Here is a 23092-nt window from a genome sequence, read left to right as displayed (position 1 = left end):
CTATATCTGATTAAATTTTCCTTCATAAGAATCTATAACAATTGAAATCGAAAATATCTATTATAGCCCCTTCTACAGAATTGCTTCTTTATAAAAAGTATAACGGAAGAATCCATAACAATTGAAATTAAAACAAGTAAGAGCGCTATATTCGGCTGTTCCGAATTATACTTAAAAAAAATTAAAATTTTTTTTTTTAATTTATTAGTGAAACAATTTGGATAAACAAAAATTCGGGTTAAAAAATATTTTTCCCGATTTTGACCTATTGTTGGTCCGACTTATTAAGGCCTTATGCAAAGGTCTTGGAAATATCTATCATTAGATATTCATATTGTCTATATTAATGACTTTATAATCCAGGTATAGATATAAAATAGGTCCAAAATCGGGTTTTTTTCAACTAGGCCATTTATTTGTGGGCAGATTTTAAATATCAACCGAACCGGGTCTATAGCTGATATATGATGTATGAATTATTTATGTAAGTTGATTTGAACGCTACGCAAAGTTGATTTTAACATACAAACGGACATATCTATATCGATTCCGCTATCTATAACGATTCAGAATATATACATATACAGAACTTCTTTCCGATTGAAAGTAAAATTGTTCCCGTATTCTTTATAAAAAGTAAAACTAAAATTTGATCGCAATAAAATCACTTTTTGTTCTAAAATTGTAATTGTACAGGTATGTTCTGACACTCGCACGCTTGTCAAATCGCTAGACTTGTTTTTGTATGTTCTGAAACTCACGCGTTTTGCCATAACAAAAAACTCAGAATTTTTCAAATTTCTAATATTTTTATCCAGCAATATAGGCAAAATAAACGGGTACATCCAAGGTGCATTTAATAATGTGTCATCGGGAGCACAGCTGATTATAGAAATAGCACGCGATAATGTCAAACAACACATCTAAAAATTATTCGCCAGTACGCATTTATGTCAAATTCCATATAAAAAAAATTTGTGAATTCGCCTGTATTTGTTAAATACGCCTTGGGTACATCGTTTAAATTATTCACAGCACTGGCAACTTACATTATTCGAACATCAGTTGTTTATTGAAATCGCCAGTGCATAAGAAAACAATGGACAGAGACTATTAAAAGTTCATAATTTTAATAAAAAATTTAAGAAAGTGTTACTAGTTTTGACTAAAATAAAAAGAAAACATACTTAAATTATTTTATTCATCATTTTATTGTTTCTTTAAAGTTTGTTTTAGTCTAAATACACCAGTTCACTTCAGTATACTCTTGCGATTTGGACTCGCAGTGTCTTGCGACTGCGATTTAGTGTCAGGACATGCACAGTAATATGTGAACCAAAAACTTTGTATTTTGTTGTGCAAAACGTTGTTTGTTGTTCAAACAAAAAATAAGTTTGTATGAATTTTGATTACAAAAAAAAAAAAACAATTACTTTTATTCAAGTCAAGCGAGTACAACTTTTAAATAGTATGTTTAAAGAAAATAAGATATCCTCTCCTAAACGGAGTTGCGTTGATTATTTGTATTTTATGTTTTTAATCTCAAAACTACAATTTTGTATAGAGCTTTTAAGAAATGATGTATAAAATAGTGTATAGAACAGCCATTTCAATAGCATTTCGATTTGATTTACGAACTTGAACAACTGAAATAATACAAAATAAAATGAATAGAATAGAATAAATAAAAAAAAAAGAATTTGAAAAAATAGTTGCGGGAAAAAAATAAGTTAATTTATTATTTTTAGAATTATTATAATTATTAAACAGAGTCATTAAAGTTTACAAGTTAAAGCAAAGTTTGATTTGATATCTGAGAGATTAATTAAAAAAAAAATTAAAAAATAAAGTAATAACTTTGCTTGAAATGATTAATTTTGTTTGAGTACGAAATTTGATTGAAATTATTTAGAAAACCGTACGTTATATGTTATATGTTTTTCAAAATAATTAAAATCAAACTTGTTGTAATGTAATATTCAAAAGTATTCATGCACATATGTATGAATGTATGTATTTTTAAAGACAGTTCTAATGTGTTTGTTTAGCTCTAATGTTATTTTAATTAAATGTAGTATGTATTGTATTTATTATATTATATATATTTATATTTTTGTATTTTATTTTTAATTTTTTTTATACGTAGAAGTGGCATCTTTTTTTAAAATTAAATTACTCTCTAAAAAGATTTATTTTATTCCATTTTCAGTAATTTGCACGCTCCATTTTATTTATTTTTTTTTGTTTTGTTTTGAATAAGGGGGAAAAATCCAACTAAAAATGTATATTCATCAGAACAAAAAAGAAATAAAAAATTAAATGAAATATAAAAAAACACAGTAATGTAATTTGTAACATATTAAAATGATTTCATTTTCATTTGTTAGTCTTCGATTTTTCATAAAAATAATTAAAATAAAATAAAACAAAACTAAAATTATTAAATTACTTAAGAAAAAATGCCTAAAAACTGGAGAGTTGTTAACTGAGAGGAGAGAAATACCACCAATCTATCTATTTATCTTCTTGTTCGTAGTACTATATATATAATTTTGTATACAGATGTATATAAAAACGTATATAGCTATAGAAATCTTCCATTACAAATTTTGTGGTTCGTAATCTCATATTTCACTTTTTCTTAAACATGCGACGCAGTGTTTTGCGCCAGCACAAATTATGCGCAGCATTCGTTGCAGTAACCGGTTGCGGTGATAAGGACTTTGAAGAGGAGAGACGCCAAAATGATGTTATCAAGGATTGAGATGGAGATCGGTTGTTCGGTGCATTCTTAGTTTTCTTGGATGGTGATGGTCTTTCCATAGAGGGAATAGCGGCAGGCATTGAGGGCGAACGTAAATACGTGGCCGGGCTGCAAGTGCCGTCAGCTAAATCACAATCTATTGGAGCTGGCAGAGACAAACAGGGTATGTAACGACGTGGATGAAGTGTTTGCGGTGGTAGTGTTGCTAACTGTATCAAGGAGGATGATCCGGAAGAAGAAGAGGTAGAAGTAGCAGCAGACGAAGAAGGAGAAGACGAAGACGAAAAATATGTTGGAGTAGTTGGTGTTCTAGTTCTTGTAGCCGAAGTAGAAGTTGCAGTGGGTGTAAGAGATGATAATGACAATGGTGGTCGTGGTAGTGGTGATGATGATGGACAGGGTTTAATTAGTTTATTTTATCTTAACCAAGTATGTTGCAGGCAATCCGATGCTGTAGCTCTTTTAGCTGGATCAAATTCTAGCATTGGCCTCAAGAACTCAGCAAATGATTCAGCCTCTTCTAATGCCCATTCGTATTTTTCGTGTAGCACATCGACAAGACCCCACGGCTTCAGTCCGGTAATATTGCGCAACTCACCTTTACGATTAAAACTATGTGTGGCATATGCACCACGGAATATAATGTGCGGCGGTATGGGACCCAACAGTTCAATTATGTGGGCAATGTGATCTTCATCACGCGAATAGTTGTCACCCGAATGCGGTTCAAACAAATAGTCCCCAGTTGCCAGTTCAAAGGCCATGCAGGCTGTGCTCCAGATATCTGCTGAGCAATCATAGCCAGCACCCAATATCACTTCCAATGAACGATACTGACGTGTCTGTATGTCTTCGGTGAAGTGCTTGTCGACCCAACATGCATTGCCCAAGTCGGCAATTTTAACTTCAAACTCACAAGGCTCCAGGGCTGGATCTTTTTTTGGCGTTTGTTTGTGAGGACGTTCAGTTGGACCATTTGTTTGCTGTTGTTGTTGTTGCTGCTGCTGTTGCGATTGTGGATTTTGCTGCTGTTGATTATTTGAATTTTTCTGATTATTGTTTGTTTTATTGTTCGTTTTGTTATTGTTGTTATTATTCGTTTTATTTTGGTTGTTTGTTGAAGGATGAGTCTTATTTTTTTGTTTATGTTGTTGTTTCACACCATCTCCAGCATTAGATGATTGCCCCTTTAAAGTTGCGGACGAACTGCTTGAATCGTTCAATTCTCCTTTAATTGTGTTGCTACCACTACTGGACGATGTTGTTGAAATTGTTTCAGTTGCCACCGTTTTATCTTTTTGTTGCTGCTGTTCCTTTTGTATTGGCTGCTGCTGTTGTTGTTGTTGTTGCTGCTGTTGATTGGCTTTTTCTACAAAAATAAACAAAAATTAATGTAAATGATTAAGTCCTATCCTATCGGTCAAAACCAGAGATCGAAAATAACTCGTCCATATATCAAAAAACCCAAATTGTGATTTATATTTATGTGATAAAAATAAATCACTGAAAATAACATTTATAAAATGATTTTAATTATTCGTTTCCTTTATTCGTTTTTGTTGTTTTTTAATGGTTTGGTGTGAGATAAACAATTCATTTGTTCTTGTTCTTGTAACTGTTACTTTCTCTTTTATTTACATACAATAACATATTGTTAGTAATTTTTAACAAATTATGGAAATAATATGATAAGTATGAAGTAATGAGATTTTTTTTTTTAAATTGTTATTAAACTTTTGATAAATTTTATATATTCAAGCGTTGATCTGCATCAAATGTATTTTTGCGATTTATTTTTCATGTTCGCAAATAAAAGTCACAAGCTGACTTTAACGAAATCACTCATCCAGATTATTTGTGTTTGCTTCTTTTCTGTTTCTCTCAACCCCAAACCTAAAATGTTCTCGAATAAATCACTCTCTCAGTGATATATCACAAAAAAATGTTTTTAAATGGCTGCGAATGAGAATTTACCATTTAAATGAAAGTGAACCCGTTATTTTCGGTCTCTGGTCAAAACATATTGGAGAAAATTCGCGTTATAACTTTATTTCCAATTCCAAAGTAAATATTTTAGAAACAACAAATGCACAGTAAAATACATTCTCAGTATTATTAACAACAAAATTTAATTTAATAATTTCATTATATTATTAAAAAATTAACAAATTTTACGCAAATATGTTTTTGGCTCATTCCTACTTAATAATCTTTTATTATATTTTCCAAAATTTCTTTATTTTAGTATAAAATCGCAAATAATTTAATATTATTGTATAATTTACTTCTAATTTTTTAAAAATATTTAAAGATAATCACTTCATTTGATCTTAATCAAACTTATCATGTAAGGCGTAGGCGTTTTACGACAACGACAGTTTCGTACTAGATTAATGAAACAGGTTGAATAATTGCTTTAATCTAGTACGAAACTGTCGTTTTCGTAAAACGACTACGCCTTATATGATAAGGCTGGATATTAGTTTAACGTGAAGTTAAGAATAATGTTCAATTGAAATTTTTATTGAAATATTGTTGAGGTCATTTTTTATTTTCTTTGTCATAACCAGTTTTGTGCAAATGTTTTAACTTTTATATATATATATTTGTTTTTCCTTTAGAAAACCAGTATAGAACAATTTTTGTTCAATATATTTTGACCGACACTGTATGTAGTATTTTATATTTAATACTTACTTTTGTTCTTCTTTTTCTTTTTCTTCTTATTTTCTTGATTTCCAGTCGTAGAAACATCGTTTTCATCAGCACCACCGCCACCACTGACACTAATACCACCAGCATGTGGTTTAATTGGTGGTTTATTTTGAGTTTTAGTTTTAGCAGTAGTAGTAGCCTTACCACCACTAACTGCCACGTCGTCATCGTCGTCAGCATCAGCATCGGCCGCTTTTTCTTCGGCTACATCATCCTGTACCGCATCATCCTCGTCATTTTCCACATCAGAAGCATCGCCGTTTTGTACAAGTTGTTCGGATGATTTCTTGGAAGTAGCAGCGCTACCGCTACCACCACTATTACTGCTATCATCTTGTTTTTGTTGTGGCGGTTTATTGGGATCCACAACACCACCTGCCTCACCCTCCGCACCGGTTTGTTCCAAATAATCCCATTGTTTCTTAAATAGCTCTAGGCGTTTCTTGGCCTTTTTCTTCAATTTCCTCTTTTTGTTCTTGCTCATTTTACCCGTTATTTGAGGTTCGCGATACTCCTTCGGAGCCCGGCTGACAAACGATGGAAACATTTTAAAGTTCATAACGTAAAGTTCTGTTGCTTCATTCGCCAGCTTTCGTACGTAATTATCGTCCACGCACAGCAGGACATTCTCCGGTTTGATGTCGGTGTGTATAATTTTACAGCATTTATGCAGATAATCAAGGCCTTCAAGCACTTGACGTGTTATGGTTTTAACATTATTGATCGGTATGCCGCGATAATTCGATTTGCGAATGAGTTTCAAGAGATTATCACCCAATACCTCGAACACCATGCAAATATGAGTACCGTTCACACCCGATATCTTAAAATCATCCAACAACTGGACGGTCTTTTGACGACGTGGATTGTTCGGTTCTGAATCTCGCACAGACTTGAGTATTTTTATTTCGTCTTTTGCCGTTTCTGCAAAATGATGAGCAGATTTGACAATTTTTATGGCCACATAACGTTTCTCTTGCAAATCCCAGCAGAGCCATACGGTAGAGAAATGACCCCAGCCCAACTTCCGTACAACATGATAACGTCCTGCAAAACAAAAACAAAATTTGTACAATGATTAATTTATTGTTGTAATTTATTCAAGATCTATTATAATTTAATCGATCGACTATAATGCGTGTCAGAGCAAAAAAAAAAAAAACAAAATTCACCTAAAAGATAAATAAAATCTGTAAATTCCGTACAATCGTCAAGTAAATTCATAGTGGAACTGTCGTCATGTTCAACTATTTATGTACATTTAGTTTAGTTTTCTCTGATTTACATTTAAATGAATTAGTTTCTTTTTCTCTTTTTTGTTGCTGCTGTCGTCGTCGTAATCGTCTCATTACTTTCAATGTCAGCTGGAAACTGAAAAAACATATTTGATTTTGGTTTATTAACGACCACTACTACTGTCCTTTTGCTTGACTCTTTTTGTTTGTATAGTGTTCTATGACAACAATAATTGTTGTAAATCAGTTCTTTAAAAGAATTTCAATTGTGTTATACTACTACTATTTTCAAAACTCTTTAACATAAAATGATAAGTGTATTTATTATTATAGGTTTGTTTTGATTTATAGTAAATATGTTTTTTATATTCCAGATATATTTTCGAGTATTTTTTTAATTATTTCAAACAGTATTTTAAAATCGATCTGCAATTGACTGATATATAAGGAAAAATCCAAGACAACCTCGATTAAATTAATATGGATATCGATGGCTTAATATAAAAAAGGCGTAACTAATTTTTTATTTTCAAAAATATAAATAAAAAAAGAATTATATTAAATAACTTCATTAAAATAAAAAAAAAATAAATTTTAAATAAGAAATAAAATGTGATGTCTCTTCTTATTAAAAATGACATTAAAACTTTTTTTATGTCTAAAATTTAATGGATTTTATTAAGTTTTTTCCTTCTCCTGTAAAGTAACAAAAAATCGAGTTACGCCTTTTTCATATTAAGCAATCGATATATCGAGCCCTTAGCGCCAAATAAAATTAAAATTTTATGGACCGACTGATGTTTTAGCGTTCTCAGAATATCAAAATTATTAATAACAACAAAAATATAGGGGGTAAGATTTTATCGTAAGTCAATGTTTATATTTTACAGTAAACAAATTTTATCGTTAGACAAAAAAAAAATATTATTTTAGCCTAATTTTTTTTTTCACCGAAAATAAATTTTTTTGTCTTAAAATTTGTTCACTAATAAATTGAAAAAAGAAATTTGAAAAAAAATGTTTACCATACAAATTTTTTCATCAATAACTTTAAAAAAAAAATATTTTTTTAAAAATTACCAAAAACAAGATTTTTTTTACAAACAAATTTGGTTTCAGCAAAAAATCGAATTTTCCGATTGTGAAATACAAAAACTATAGACGGAATTTTATCTAATTAATATTCGATTTCGATTAAATTAAAATGTCGCCAAATATTTAATGGATTCTTTAAAGTACTGCAGTCAATTGCTACTATCATTAAAAGCCACTACATTCTTCAATTATTGTTGCATTTTGAGAATACATGATGAATACACAATAGGGATAACTTTTTTTGAGATCTCATAATATCATTGCACATAGTTTATGGAAAAATCCTGATTGTACGTTATTTGGGGGCTTTAGAAAGTTAATTTCAACAGACAGGCGGACATGGCTATACGTTCCCATGACAGCCGGTTCTCCGCACCGGAATGGCCGGAGTTCACTCGGTCAAGGGCTGTAAACTCAGCAATCACTGCTGCTACAACAACACGGCTATATCGATTACGCCATATATAAAGATCCTGAATATACATACTTATGCAGTTTATAGTATCGCAAATAAGAAAAACATATCGTCACCTTAAATCCAAACGGAATCCGAGGATGTAACTACACAAAAATTCAAAATCGTGTTTTTGATTGATTATGGTTCTATTTATTAAACTACATGTTCACGCAAGTTTTTATATCCCTGGGTTCGTGACAACTTTTCAAACGCAATAATTGCCAAGAATACTTTATTATTGATTTTATAACGTTTTTTGCTTCTCCTGTAAAGAAAAATAAAAGTGTAGTTACATCCGTATGCATTTAAGGTGACGATATATACACTAACTACTTATAGTGAGGGGTATAATACACCGTTTTAAATGCTCTATAGTTAAATGTGATATTTGTACACATTTCAAAAAGTTATGACCCTAATGTACAATATACATACGTACATAAACATATGTTTGTTATGTGTCTTGTTCAACTTGCAATGTAATTCAATATCGTATGTACGTTGATATTTATTTGACCATTGCACACTTGGGTTTAATCATCCACCCTCAATTCCTTTGTTACGGACCATCAATCATATATATTCGTGAATACACACCACTATTGAATGTAAACTTGCTATAAAGTTTAATCAATTGATTTAATTTGTTTCATTTAATATGCATGTCTATGTGAAAATACAATACTTTAACTATTTTACAATTTTAGCTAATAAATTGCATTAATTTAATTTTAATGCTCATTTTATGGTAAATAAAAAATTACCAAACAATAGTAAATTTTATGCTCTACAAATTTCTAAACAATTCTGAAATGCGTATGATAAACAAGAAACTTCTGAATCACACGAAAGTTTGTTGCTGTATTGGCTTTTCTAAATAAACAAAATAATGTTCAATAAAATAAGAAAAAAACATTCACAGTATAAGTTGCAACTTTAATATTTGTTATGGAATATTTCGAGAATACAAAAATCGAGTCTGGGCCAGAATAGGAATAGCCAGGGACTTGCAGATTCTAGCATTGTATAATCTACATTCAGTTATTCGGCGTCTGTCGCTTTAAATACAATTTTCGCATTGTATGCTAGTGTTAATTCCTAATTTCCTGTTCTTTTTCCATTCCAGGGAAATAATAAAATAATCTTTTCATTCCTCATAATTTCAAGCAGTATTATTGTCAAATATGAATATCCTTAGACGTTTTAATGTAAATACTACGATTGCATACATACATTACGACAGACAACTGTATAATAAATGAATTAAACACAATCACTAAAACATTATAAAATGTGTTCCATCAGGCCTGTCACAGAATTCCATTGCGATCGAAAGTGGATTTAATTCCGTTTTTTGCTTCTTCAGAAAAAGTAAAACGAGAAATTCTTTCGGAATGAAACCACTTTTAAGTTACAAAGGAGAAGAACCTAAAACGAAATCTGTTGTATTATTTTTTAATTGTATATTTATCCTCATATGCATAAACAGTTTTAAAATGTATCAAAGGTTTATAAAACAAATTTTATATGGAAATTCTGTTTTATAAACCTCTGATAAATTTAAAAATTGTTTATGCATATGGCGTTAAGCTTTATTTTACATGATCGAAATATCAATTAAACTAAATATCGGACAGATGTAAATGGGCATGTTAATAATTCCTTTAAGAGCACAAAATCTCAATTTGTATTAAGTTTATATAATTTGATACACGAATTTATTTCTAATCAAATAATTCAGTATAAATGAACGAATTTTTCTCATGTGGCTGAAACAATTTTGTTGGGGTGAAAAAATTCGGTTATTAAATCGTCAACTGTTGCAGATATAATACTGTGACTTGAAGAAGAAAACTTATAAAGAATATCCTGACAAAAATTTCCCGTTAAGTTCTAAACAAGCAAGAGAGCCAAAATTATACTTAACATAAAAATTATAAATATTTTTAGGTAACAAAATGAAAAAAAAAATATGAAAAAATATAATTAATTTTTCATCAGTTATACTTTAAAATAAAAATTTTTAGGTAACACAAATTTTTTTTAATTTTTTTTTTTAAATAACAGTATTTTTTTTTGAAATGAATAACCTTTAGAAAAAAAAATTTTTTTGGTGAAAATTTTTTTTGAATTTTGAATCATTGTAGTTCTGACGTACTATGGCGTTATATACGTCGTTGCAAAGGTCTTTCAAGATGGTGATAGATAACAATAGCCAATATATACTTTGAGTAAATTTATATTGTACAAATGTTTCAAAACAAAAACTAAAAATTTTAAAGAATCCCGCATTTTTAAGTCATACACTAGAGTGTCCCTTAGAATTAAATTTGTTAAAATTTTGAAACGGTACCGGCTGAAAACTTTCGTAATGACCTAAAATACCACCAAAAAAAATTTTAGCTTGTTCTAAGAAGGGCAACCCGTGCCGATCCAATACATAAAATTCGATATGTTCATACGTACTGTACTGAAGCTCTCTTACTTACGTATTATTGTGCCTACTGTAAGATAACAAATTTCTACCATAAGGGTGTCAAGCGATTTGTTATTGTTTCTAACAACAACAAACTATATTTATTTATGAAAACGTTTAAAAACGAATACATTTTGTAGTAATTAACGTGTTTGTTATATATGTATGTAAATCTTCAAATTAGTTACAGTCTTAAATTTCGATATTTTCCCTTTTAGTTCAAAAACAAATTACCAGTACTTACAAACTAAAGCCGAAAATAGTAGTAAAATTGTAAAACATTTTCGAATGAATCATAGAAACATGTTTTTTTATTAATTGGAACAGAACCACAAAATCAATCAACCAATCGATTGGTTTGTTATAACGATGTTGTTGTTGTTGCTATTATAATATTGCTTTCATAAAACTATTTATTTTTTTTATTTTTCTATTTTTTCAATATTTTATATTAAAACTAAGAAACAGTGATTGTATAAATAAAATATAAAACAAGTATTTTTTAGGAAAGTACATTACAGTTCGGCCAATCTGACAATTTGATTGACCTCAATCAAAAACAACAACAAAATGAAAGTGGTGTGGCATATAACATAAATAAATTAATTTGGTGTTACCCATTTTCTAAGTCGTTTAGCTTCTACAATTCCTTTGTAAGGAATTTGAGTAAGCTGACAATTATCAACATCCTTTATAATATAACGATCATTAGATAATACCTTTTCTACAATTAAAGGCCCGCGATATTTCTCGATAAATTTTTTATTTTTACCAACAGTATTATCAGTATTCATGACTACAACATAATCTCCTACTGAATATTGTTTAGCAGGTACATGACGTTTGTAAAAATAGTTCTCGTTGTGTTTCTGAGATCGTTCAATTTCATCTAATGCTCTTAATCGTTGTGATACTAAGTCTCGACCATCCTGGGTTTCTACCTTATCATCCAAATATTCTGTTAAAGTATCAATTATTGTACCGCGTTGTTTCACACCAAATAATAATTTACTTGGTGTGTCTTTTGTAGAGCTATGTACGGTGTTATTTATGGCATACTCAACTTGAGATAATTTTAAGGACCAATCAGCATGGTCAATTGGATTACTTATCTTACTTAAAATCCCTTTTATCACTCGATTTACTCGTTCAACTTGACCATTAGCTTGAGGAGATGCTACTGCTACTTTAATGTGCTGTATATTGTTCTTCAAAACAAAATCTGCAAACTCAAGAGATGTAAAGCATGAACCTCTGTCTGATATTAATCGTTTTGGTCTACTGTAGTAGTTAAAGTACTTTTCTAAAGCACAACAAACTTCCTTAGTACTGGTTGAATTTACGGGATATAATCTAACAAATTTTGTAAAAGCGTCTATAACAACGAGTATGTGCTTACGTTTTGATTTTAACGATGGAAGGGGTCCAAAATGATCTATATGAATTGTGTCAAAAGGTATAGGCCTTTTTGGAATATTATACAAGTTTTGTTCATTTACACGAGCAGGAGTTGAATATGTAATACATTTTATGCAGTTTTGTATATAAGAAACAATTTTAGTCTTCATATTTGGAAAATAATAATTTAAACGAATTTGGTCATAACATTTCCCTGCGCCTAGATGACCAATCTTTTCATGAATCATTCTTATAACGTTTTCTTCCATTTCTTTAGGTACATATAGCATTAATTTATTCATATCATCCCTTCGAAATAAAAGACCATCTATAAGTTCATATCCATTAACTTTCCTAGATTCCAATTCTGTAATTAACTTTCTGATATTACAATCTCTTCCCTGAGTTAATTGCAGTCTAGTGTCAAGTTCATTCAAATCCACAGTTGCTATCATATTACAATTTGTTATAAAATTGTAATCATTTTCGTTCAAACATCTACTAAGAGCGTCAACGTGACCCATAGACGTCCCTCTGCGATGTTGAATTGAATAGTCATAGTTTTCTAATTCCAAAGCCCATCTAGCAATTCTAGGATTTACTTGTTTCCTATTCAAGGTCATTGTAAGAGAATTACAGTCAGTTATTATCGTGAAGTGAATACCTTCTAAATATACTCTAAACCTTCGTAATGCGTAAATAATGGAAAGGGTCTCGAGTTCAAAACTATGGTAACGGGTCTCTGCTGCAGAAGTGGATTTTGAAAAATAAAAAACAGGGTGGAATTTTTTATCGTCTTGTTTCTGCATCAATATTGCTCCGAAACCTTTTGTGCTTGCATCACAATGTAATTCTGTCTCTTTTTTAGGAGAATATATTGATAATACTGGTTGTTTCATTAAGCACCGCCTGAGTTCATTAAATGACGTAACACAATCTTCCGAAAAATCATATTTTCTCTCTTTACGTAGTAAATCTAATAAAGGTCTAGCAATGATTGAAAAAGATGGTATAAATTTTCGAAAGTAAGACAGAAGACCTATACAAGTTTGAAGTTCCTTCTGATTTTTCGGTAAAGGGATATTCTTTATCGCATTTAAATGATTTTCAGTTGGACGAATTCCCAAAGGATCTATAAAGTATCCTAAGTATTCTATTGATTGATAACAAAATTTGCACTTTTTTAATTTAAACTGTAGTCCTGTTTCGTAAGCACGTTTTAACACTTCAGTTAATGTTTGAAGATGAGACTCGAAATCTGTTGAAGCTATTAAGATGTCATCTATGTATATAACAATTTTTCTATTATCTATTAAATCTCGAAATATATTTGTGACAAATCGTTGGAAATTTGCAGGAGCATTCTTTAGGCCGAAAGGCATTCTTAAATATTCATATTGTCCATGTGGTGTCACAAATGATGTTAATGGTATCGAATCTTTTTCAACTTCTATATGATAAAACCCATCTTTCAAATCCAAAAGGGTAAACCATTTGTTTCCTCCTATATATTCTATACAATCTTCTATCAGAGGTAAAGGAAAATTATCTCGAATGGTTTTCTTGTTTAATGCCCTATAGTCTACACACATTCTTGTTTCACCACTTTTTTTTTTAGTTAACACAATAGCGGATGCATAAGGTGAATTACTAGGTCGTATAATATTTCGAGACAGCAGATCAGATATTATGTTTTGAACTTCATCACGATCTCGTACTGATAAACGACGAGAAGGACTATAAACTGGCACATTATCAGATAACCGAATTTTCATGGTGTAGTCATGTGGTTTTTTAATAATATCTGTTGGATTCATATAATATTTATCAACTATGTTTTTTAATTTAAATATTTGTTCCTCATTAAGTTTCAAATTATAATTAATGTAATCTTTTGAATTTTCTTGTCCATTACCCACATGAAAATCTGAGTTAACTTTATCATTAATTTTAGACACCAAAGAAATTTCTTCTATATTATTTATTTCCTCTGTAGAATCAAATATGCGTACATTATTTTCATCTAATTGTTTAAAATGAATTAATTTTATATTAAATTTGTCCATAAAATTCCTACCTAAAATCACAGGAATTTTTATATCATTATCTGGTATTACAAGTAATTCAATAAATTTAACTGTATTTTGAAATTTAATTGAACATAAAAGTTTGCCGTGTATTTTCACATTGCAGTTTCCAATTCCAACATAACGAGTTGGAAGAAGATCTTCAGAAAGTTGAATGGATTTTGGCACAACAGCATTTGAAATTAGACTAATTGGGCTACCCGAATCAATTAGACATGAAACATTAAAATAATTAGCATATTTGTTTCTTAGAGGTATGAAAAATGCCACACTCACCGTTAACATTGGATCAACTACATCATTAGTATTGACGATCGTTTCTGGAAAAATAGATGCTGAAACAGGTTGACGGTTAGGACAATTTTTATAAATATGTCCCATTTGTTTGCAAATAAAACATGACCCAGGAGGACGTATAGGTTTCGGACATGAACTTTTCATGTGACCAAATTGAGAACAATTAAAACAGCGTTTGGAATCTTGTTTATTGTCATTGTTACTTGGCTTTTTTACTTGTGTTTTCTCACGACGTTTTTCATATCTATCAATGCAAGCAATCAATTCTTCCACAGAAGTTGAACCATACAATAAGGAAATGTTGTTAGAATTGTCTTGCATACCATCAATAATAATGTCAACAAGTTCCTGGCCTTCAATTTCAGCTTGTGATGCGATGGTTTGCATGGAAATGATGTAACTAATGCAGGATTCAGAAGGTTTCAAAGTGCGTGTACGTAATTTGCGATATACATCCTCACGAGTAATATCCCTTCTAAATATTTTGAACAGAGACACTTTTAAATCACCATATGTCCAGTTATTTGAGTTCTCCATAAATTCTCTAGCTGTTCCTTGCAATAACCACTTAAGACATAATAGTCTTTCTTCATCATTATAATTATAGGTATATTCCTCAAGTTTTCTAAACCATTTCACAATATCACCATCGTTATTTCCATCGAATTTCGGAACCATTTTGTCTAATTCATCGTAATTAATCCTGTGCATATTACTAACTGTGTTATGTTCCAAATCGTTAAGCTGTTTTTGTAGATTTATCATCTCACATCGCATTTTTAAAATCTTAATTTGATTTTCAAGCTCTAATTCTTGAGATGATGCAGTAGTATTAGTAACAGGAGGGACTGTTCTCGATAAATTTGAATAAACAGAAGTACACCTTGGTAATCCATTGTTTACAATTGATGTAGCATCAGTTAATGCAGCGGCTGAAGGAGAAGCTGCACCAAATATTGTTTCAGGCATTCTTGCAGAAATTATAATGGGATTTGCATAAGTAAAAGAAGCGGAAGTTGTAACGGAAGTTGTGACGGAAGTTGTAACGGAAGATGTATAAACAGCTGCGGAAGTCGTAATCGAATTTTCAGATGTTAATACAGCAATACTGGAATCGGAAGTTAAATCAAGAGTTTCAGGAGAAGCAATCATTACATCACATGGAATTGGCTCATTATTACGGGTTTCATTCATATTTAGGGAATCATATAAACTTCTTAACTGGCTCATTGTTGCTGATTCAGGAAATTGTATTCCCGATGCAATTAAAGCATCCACAATTTTTTGTCGATTTGGCCGTAGATCCATTGCTTATTTCGTTTTTTTTTTTTTTATAATTATTACCCCACACCTGATTTATAATATTGCTTTCATAAAACTATTTATTTTTTTTATTTTTCTATTTTTTCAATATTTTATATTAAAACTAAGAAACAGTGATTGTATAAATAAAATATAAAACAAGTATTTTTTAGGAAAGTACATTACACTATTGCCATTTTAACCATAACGCCGGCCATTTATGTGTTTATGTATGTGTGTAAAATATTTGTTTTCTTCTTGTTTTTAAGCTTCATCAGTCTGATAAAAAATATGTATGTTAAGATAAATGGGTGTCGTTGTGGCTGTTGGTAGGTTGGTATCTTCTGTTGCTGTTTTTGTTTACTTTATTGACAAATACAGGGATTCAATTAATGAATTCATTTCGAATTGAAAATGATTTTGCAATAATTTCGTAGTTGAAGGGAACAATCAGAAAATCAATCGTTTGAAAAACGCATTTCCCTTAGTGACAATCTATCGTCTTATTTGTATATCGTTTGATTTAACAATAATTCACCCTCACCCAAAAAAAAATTATATATTTTGTTATTCCAAATCGAATTTACATTACACTATACCTCGTTTTACTTTCGAGTAAACAAACTTGTTGCTATGTACAAAATCGTGCGATTTGCTAATCGTTTGCGATTGTACTTAATCTTATTCTGCTCTATAAACCGAATCCAAGTAAAGTTTTCGTTTTTAAAACGTATATATATTTTGGTGTTCTGTAAATCGAATACACATGATTTAATTGCTTTACTTTAGAGTAAACAAACCTGTGTCAATAGACAATTTGTCAATTATACGTACCATTAATTTATGAACACAATTTATTAACCAAAACAAGAAAAAGTGCCATATTCGGCTTTGACGAATCTTATATAACCTTGGCCAGAGTATACTTTAAGAAAACTAAATTTTTTTTGTGAAAATTTTGTTCAAAAAATGTTTTTGGTAAAAGTTGAAAAAAATGCTTTTACAAAAAAAAAATTTAAATTAAAATTATAAAAAACGTTGTATAAACATCGGCCAACCAAAAAACACATTTTTATTTATTTATTTTCAACAACCTAGCCTTATTGGCCATAATCGGTTATAAATTTCTACTTAAGAATTTATTTATACATACTTTTTTAAAAATTGAAGACTACTTATTCGGAAACACTTTACTGGTTTTGGTTTAATTTAGTATTCAAAACTCCCAGTGAATTCCCGGTAATGAAAAGATTTCTTATTATTTCCTGGAAATTTAAGAACCGACTAAATTCGATTGGATGGCTAAACCATTTCATCATTGCTAAGATGAATGACGATAATCACATCTCGAGAGACATATCCCCTCACCCACGGAGCACAAAATGGAGAAGCGACAGAAATCAACGTAAAAAACAAAAGTTTGCAGCAAATCAATATTGTAGAAATTCCAAAAGTAATAAAGGCAAACCAATCATAGTAAAACGTATAATACAATTATTTTAAATGTCTGTCATTTAATCATTGAAATATTTGTTCTGGTGTTTTTAGATCACACTCATCATCTCGATTCTAGATGATACAACACTAAAAACATACTTTGTCCCACAATCGCCACCTGTGTTTTGTTTTATCATACATATTTATTAGAGAACAAAAAAACCCTTTCAATTCAATAAACAATTGATTTGCGCACTATTTGGCACTTTGTGTTTTTTCTATATGTATGTACATAAATGTCTATGGATGGATGTGTATTTATTTAAAAAGAACAACACCGAATATATGCATGCACTATACAAATGATGATGATGTTAGTTTTACATATTATTAGTATTAGTAGTAGGGTTGTGTTTGATTTGCATTAGTAGATAGATAGATATGTACATTGTATGTATATACAGTTGCGAACACGAAAATAGCAGTCGATAATTCCTGTTTTAGTGGGTCGCTCAAAACATTTCTTAACGAAAATTAATTTTAAAGTTCAGAGAACGTAAATTAAAAAAACATTAACATGGGTTGTAAACGGAAAATTACATCTCAAGACGGTCGAAATCTGCCAGCAAATAAAAACAGAATTAAATTAAGAACTTGACAACCTGAAGTTCAAGGAAATAGCGGTACTCGTTTGGAGTTCGCCATAAGCCTGCTGGTCAGCAAGCAAATGACATAATATATTGTGAACATTGTTTTATTTGGAAGTTCAGGCTCTTCTTCTGCTTGTCAAGCACTGGGTACACTGGGAAAACGTTTAAAATATTTAAAATTTTAGTGCTACCGCTATTATCATGTTCGCAACTGTATATATACAAACATACACACACTAATAATCATTCAACCGTTATATAAAAATTTAAAACTCGGAACTTTAAATATGACAGACAATCGGACGGAAGGACGTATAAAAACAATAATAGAAAAAAGCTAATCATATGTATGTATTTAGATATATACATAGATATAATAAACATGCAAAACAAACACACATGTCGGATTTAATGTAATGAAAATATATTTTTAAACACAATTATTCAAAGAGACAAGTATGACGTGTGTGTACTCGCATGTACAATTAGTTTCTATTAAATAAAAATGTTATTCACTCCCAATGTACATATGTGTAATTGGTCTAGCTAATATTCATACAAGCAAATATTTTCATAATTTATTGATGTAGTACGTTTAAAATCCGAAAAGAAAACCCAAAGAAGAATAATTAACATAATTCTGTGACTTGTAGATGCGAAAAACAGGTTATTGTTGTTATAATAATGAAACAATTAAATGCATAGATTAATCTAAAGAAGGCTAACAAAATAGGTGTATGTTTTAGAAAATTTATAAATGTTTAATGACTATATTTTTATTAAAAATTCTTCATAAAAATATGATTATAAACTAGATATAAATTTTTGGTTGCCAGTTGTAAAATTAATTCTCAATTTCATTTTCGAAATTAGCTCTTTACCTCTCCGTACATTATAAAATAGCTTTAAAAATATATTGAATGATTCAATTTTTCTTCAATTCAAATCTATTAGAAAAATGTAAATGAGTAAAAGCTAATAAAATAAAACTGAATGAAAAATAAAATCATTTGATTTGAAATAACATATGTAAACGATTTCCATTATGAATTAATTTTATTGAAATACAGCCTTTTAATGAAGCTAAAAATTTAGATGTTGGGATTGGATTTATGGAATTAATGGCTGACACTTTATAATTCCGAATTAAGATTTTAGTGAATTAAGTTCAAATATAATTAATTAATATGAAACTCCGATTATGAATATATACATTTAAACAGACTAGAACTTTTTTTTGGTAAATTTTTTTTATTAAAAAAAATTAAGGTTAGAAAATATTTTCCCGATTTTGACCCATTGTCGAATCTCTATGGCGTTATGTACGCAATATAATAATGTATCAATTATGTATGTATGTTATATTCCAATAATAATAATTTCTAGAATTTATCCGAGTAATCGGATTTCATTTCTGATTAGGGGTAGGGCACTAATAAATATGCTAAAACATGTTCTAAAAATTAGATAATAAAATTATATCAAAAATTGGTATTGCAGTGAAAAAGTGTTTTTTTTTTCAAAAAAACATAAGTTTCGGATCGGTTTCAACCTGAAACAAAACCGGTTTCGATCGGACACTAATAATTTAAGTTGATTATTGAATTAAATAAATTCTAATAATACCTTATCAACGCAAATGTTTTTTTTTTAATACAAATGTCAAAAATCTGTAGCCTATGGATGATTCAACTTACCTTGAAATAGATCACCAATATTAACTGGATGATAGCCTCCCCTGCAGTAGTCCTCTTTTAATTCTTGTTCATCATTTTCACTATTTATTTCGGATTCTTCGGAATCGTTGGAAGAACTGCGTGGTGGATAAAGATATTGTTGTAGTTGCTGTTGTTGTTGTTGTGTTTGCTGCTGTTGTTGTTGCTGTTGCAATTGCTGCTGTTTCTTCAGATGTTCAGCATGATAAATAGGATCTGTGTGTTGTTGATTTTGATAATGCATATAATCATCATGATTCAACGATTCTGTTGCATAATCCTGTTGGGAAGATTGTTGTCGATAATCATCATCATCATAATCTTCATCATCGTTATCATCGTTATGGTGACCACTACTACGTTGAGATTGTTTTGCTGCATTACATTTCTTTGTTGATTTTGTAGTCGAAGACCTTTGCATAAAATTCACCTCATCCAATGTATTGGAAGAGCCAGTTATAGGTGTATTATCTGCTAAAGAATTTGAACCGCTCGAGGATGGGGCAGCACAAAAAGATTTCGGAATTTTAGCCGAAATATCGCAGACATCTGTTACGAAATTGGGCGACTGTTGCCCACTATCCTCCAAATGATTGTTGATGGCAACATCTGGTGGCGATGAATTTTCTTCATTTACATCGTACTCTTGCTGCTGTTGTTGCAGCGGCTGCTGTTGCTGTTGACCACCGGCAACACCATTTGCTTTACCGCGTTTCTTATTTGGCTTGTGACGTTTCTTTTTAGCTTGTATGGCCAAAACTCGTCTGTTGACGTCAGCCTTGTTGTTCATAATTTGTGGTTACTGGTTGTTAGTTCTTATTGAGCGAATAATACACAAACGAAAAGAAACCAAAAATATTACAAAGATAAAATCGGGTCAATTTGCCTAGATCTTAGAGCTTTGTAGTTGTATCTTTGCTGTTTATTTTCCTTTCAGGAGTCTTGGTGATTCAAAATGCCTTGGAGTCCTAAAATAAACAAAAAAAAATTTAAAATGTGAAAATTCTTGATTTACGTTTCGTTTTCTCTACAAACTCACACACACACTACACCACACTAAAACTCATTTTAATCACTCAAATCCACAGTATTTTTTTAAAGAATAACAAACGCACACACTACAAATGGGTGGTTAGCAGAAAAATAGAGAACAAGAGAAAAAAAATATTGGTAAAATGTTCGTTCAACTCGAATTTTCTATAATTTAACTCAAATAATTCGATTTATCTAAATGTTTCCAAACAACGTTATACATTCAATTGTCGAATTTGTTTACTTAAAATTCAAAGATTACAAAAGATATTTATGTTTTATTTTACAAAAAGTGAAAAATCTATGTTCAAGTTATTCTATCAGATATTGTAAAAAACACACACTTGCACTTCATCAAAGTGTAAAATAAAAAAACAAAATAGCAATCAGAGCAATGTAACTACATTTTTTCCAAATTGCAAACTAGTCCTCTCTTTCTATTACATGTTATAACATGTGGTTTTTCTTTTAAAGACTATCAGACCGTCTCTATCGTAATCGTTCACTTTATTTTGCATATATATTTTGACATACTTTAGAATTTTCTGCACAATGTTGTTGAAAAAACATTAAAAATAAACATTTGTAGTAATCATTTCCGTAAAATTTCGATTAAGGCAAACTTTAACATTTAAATTTTAATAAATTTAGCTTACATGTGTACAAATATAATCACAAATTCTCAAATACAAAACACGCTGGTTCTAGGTGCTGAAGAAATGGCAAAATGCTACTTTTTCGCAACGAGCACACTACAAAGTCAGTCAAATTCACAATGAACTGCGTTCGAATATAGTGATGCCAACTATAAACGACCAAAACGCGGCGGGAAAGAAAGCGCGAAAAGTGTTGATTATTAATTTCGACTCTGAATTGCTGCGATTTTTTCTAATGTTTCAGATTCTACGTCTAATGGTATAAAAAGTTGTTCCTGTTATTTGCGAGAATAATATAAGTTGTTTTTGTGCATGTGTCGGAAATGAATACTTCTTCATTCGCCCAAAATCCTGAGACGAGGTACAAAACCCTTGAAACGGTTTCTTAACAATAATGAGATAGATTAGCTTTTCGAAATTATTTTTTCTAATTTTGTATAAAAACCCTATTTTGCACTTTAAAAATTGTAAACTATTCAACTACCCAATAAACCAAACGATATTAAAACGATATCGAAACGATATCATCTAGATGATATAAACTATCATATATGATATCGTTTGCGGGTCATAAACGATAGTTTTTGCGGACTAAATTGTACCGTTCCTTATAATATCGTTTTTCCACGCAATTATGATATCGTTATCGCTATCATAACTTCCAATAAAAACGATAGTAAAATCGCCATGTTACAGATTTGATGCAGAATGCTATTTAATACTAAAAATTTTATATTTTTTTAATCTCTTATACTAGATATATCGCTGAAATAAGACAATAACCTGGAAAGGAAAATAACATATCATATCATACATATTTTCATCTCATTAACAACACATACAATACATAATTTTGCAAATATTTGAATGTTTTAAATATTGCATACATTTCAAATCAGCATAAAATTTAAGAAAATATTCGCGTGTTTATTACCTACCCACAGTTTAAATCAAATAACGTTTTATTTTTTTTTTTATTTATTTATTTTATTTATTCATTTTTTTTATATGAGTTAATATTTATATTGTTTCCATCTTGCGTATTTGGATTGAAAATTTTTAATTTAAATTATTTTTCAGCTTGAAGTTTTTTTCAAATGTGTGTAATTTATTTATTTATTTTATTGGAATGAAAACTATATTATAATAATATCGTTTTCAATAATAATATATGATATCATACTCGCCACCATAAGGTAATATCGGTTTTGCTATCATATCGTTTTCTGGTTTATTGGGTATTCAATAATCTATAATTTGTACATTAAAAGTAGTTTTAAATTAAAATGTATACAAAAACAGAACAATTACAAAAAAGTTAAATAACAAAAAAGCTAAAATAATAAAACATTATATATTTGAAGTACATATATGTATAGCAAAACGCGTTAATTTTTCATATTGAGTGGGGGGGGGAATGGGTTAAAAACCAATCAGTTCCATAAGAAATACACAGCGTGAGCGTGTAAACCGTTTGACGTGAGCCGGAGTGCCTCTGCTACTTCTTTTATGCAACTGTTAGTTGACATTTTTTTCCTGTTTTTTTGCAATTCTTAACCGAAACGACGTGAGCAGCACGGCCGCTCATATGAGCAAAACCATTTTTTTTCATATTGAGCAAGGCGAATTTAAACAAGGTGGAGTCAGTCAATCAGCTGATTACTCTTTTTTCGCTTGTTTGGTTCTAACACCTGTCAAAGCATGTTTTTATACTTCAATATCTACATATTCTAAGCTAATTAACAAAATATTTATATTTTGCCTAAATAAGTAAAG

General features: G+C 30.1%; 2 protein-coding genes across 2 annotated transcripts; both read right to left on the bottom strand.

The window, feature by feature from the left end:
- Positions 1-1712: 1712 nt before the first annotated feature.
- Positions 1713-21450, bottom strand: SRPK (SR splicing factor protein kinase). The gene is made up of 4 exons (XM_065511978.1): positions 21317-21450; positions 19611-20596; positions 5462-6526; positions 1713-4133 (listed from the first exon to the last, which is right to left on the bottom strand). Exons 2-4 carry the CDS (start codon positions 20416-20418, stop codon positions 3181-3183), a joined length of 2826 nt encoding a protein of 941 aa, XP_065368050.1. The 5' UTR covers positions 20419-20596; positions 21317-21450; the 3' UTR covers positions 1713-3180.
- LOC135959768 (uncharacterized) lies at positions 11345-15832 on the bottom strand. The gene is made up of 3 exons (XM_065510825.1): positions 14218-15832; positions 13792-14163; positions 11345-11964 (listed from the first exon to the last, which is right to left on the bottom strand). The coding sequence occupies exons 1-3, from the start codon at positions 15830-15832 to the stop codon at positions 11345-11347; spliced, it is 2607 nt and encodes an 868-aa protein (XP_065366897.1).
- Positions 21451-23092: the final 1642 nt, after the last annotated feature.

This window comes from Calliphora vicina, chromosome 5, assembly GCF_958450345.1.
Source record: "Calliphora vicina chromosome 5, idCalVici1.1, whole genome shotgun sequence".
NCBI lineage: Eukaryota > Metazoa > Arthropoda > Insecta > Diptera > Calliphoridae > Calliphora > Calliphora vicina.
Note: the sequence above shows the minus strand (reverse complement) of the source record. Positions and strands in the feature narration are given on the sequence as shown.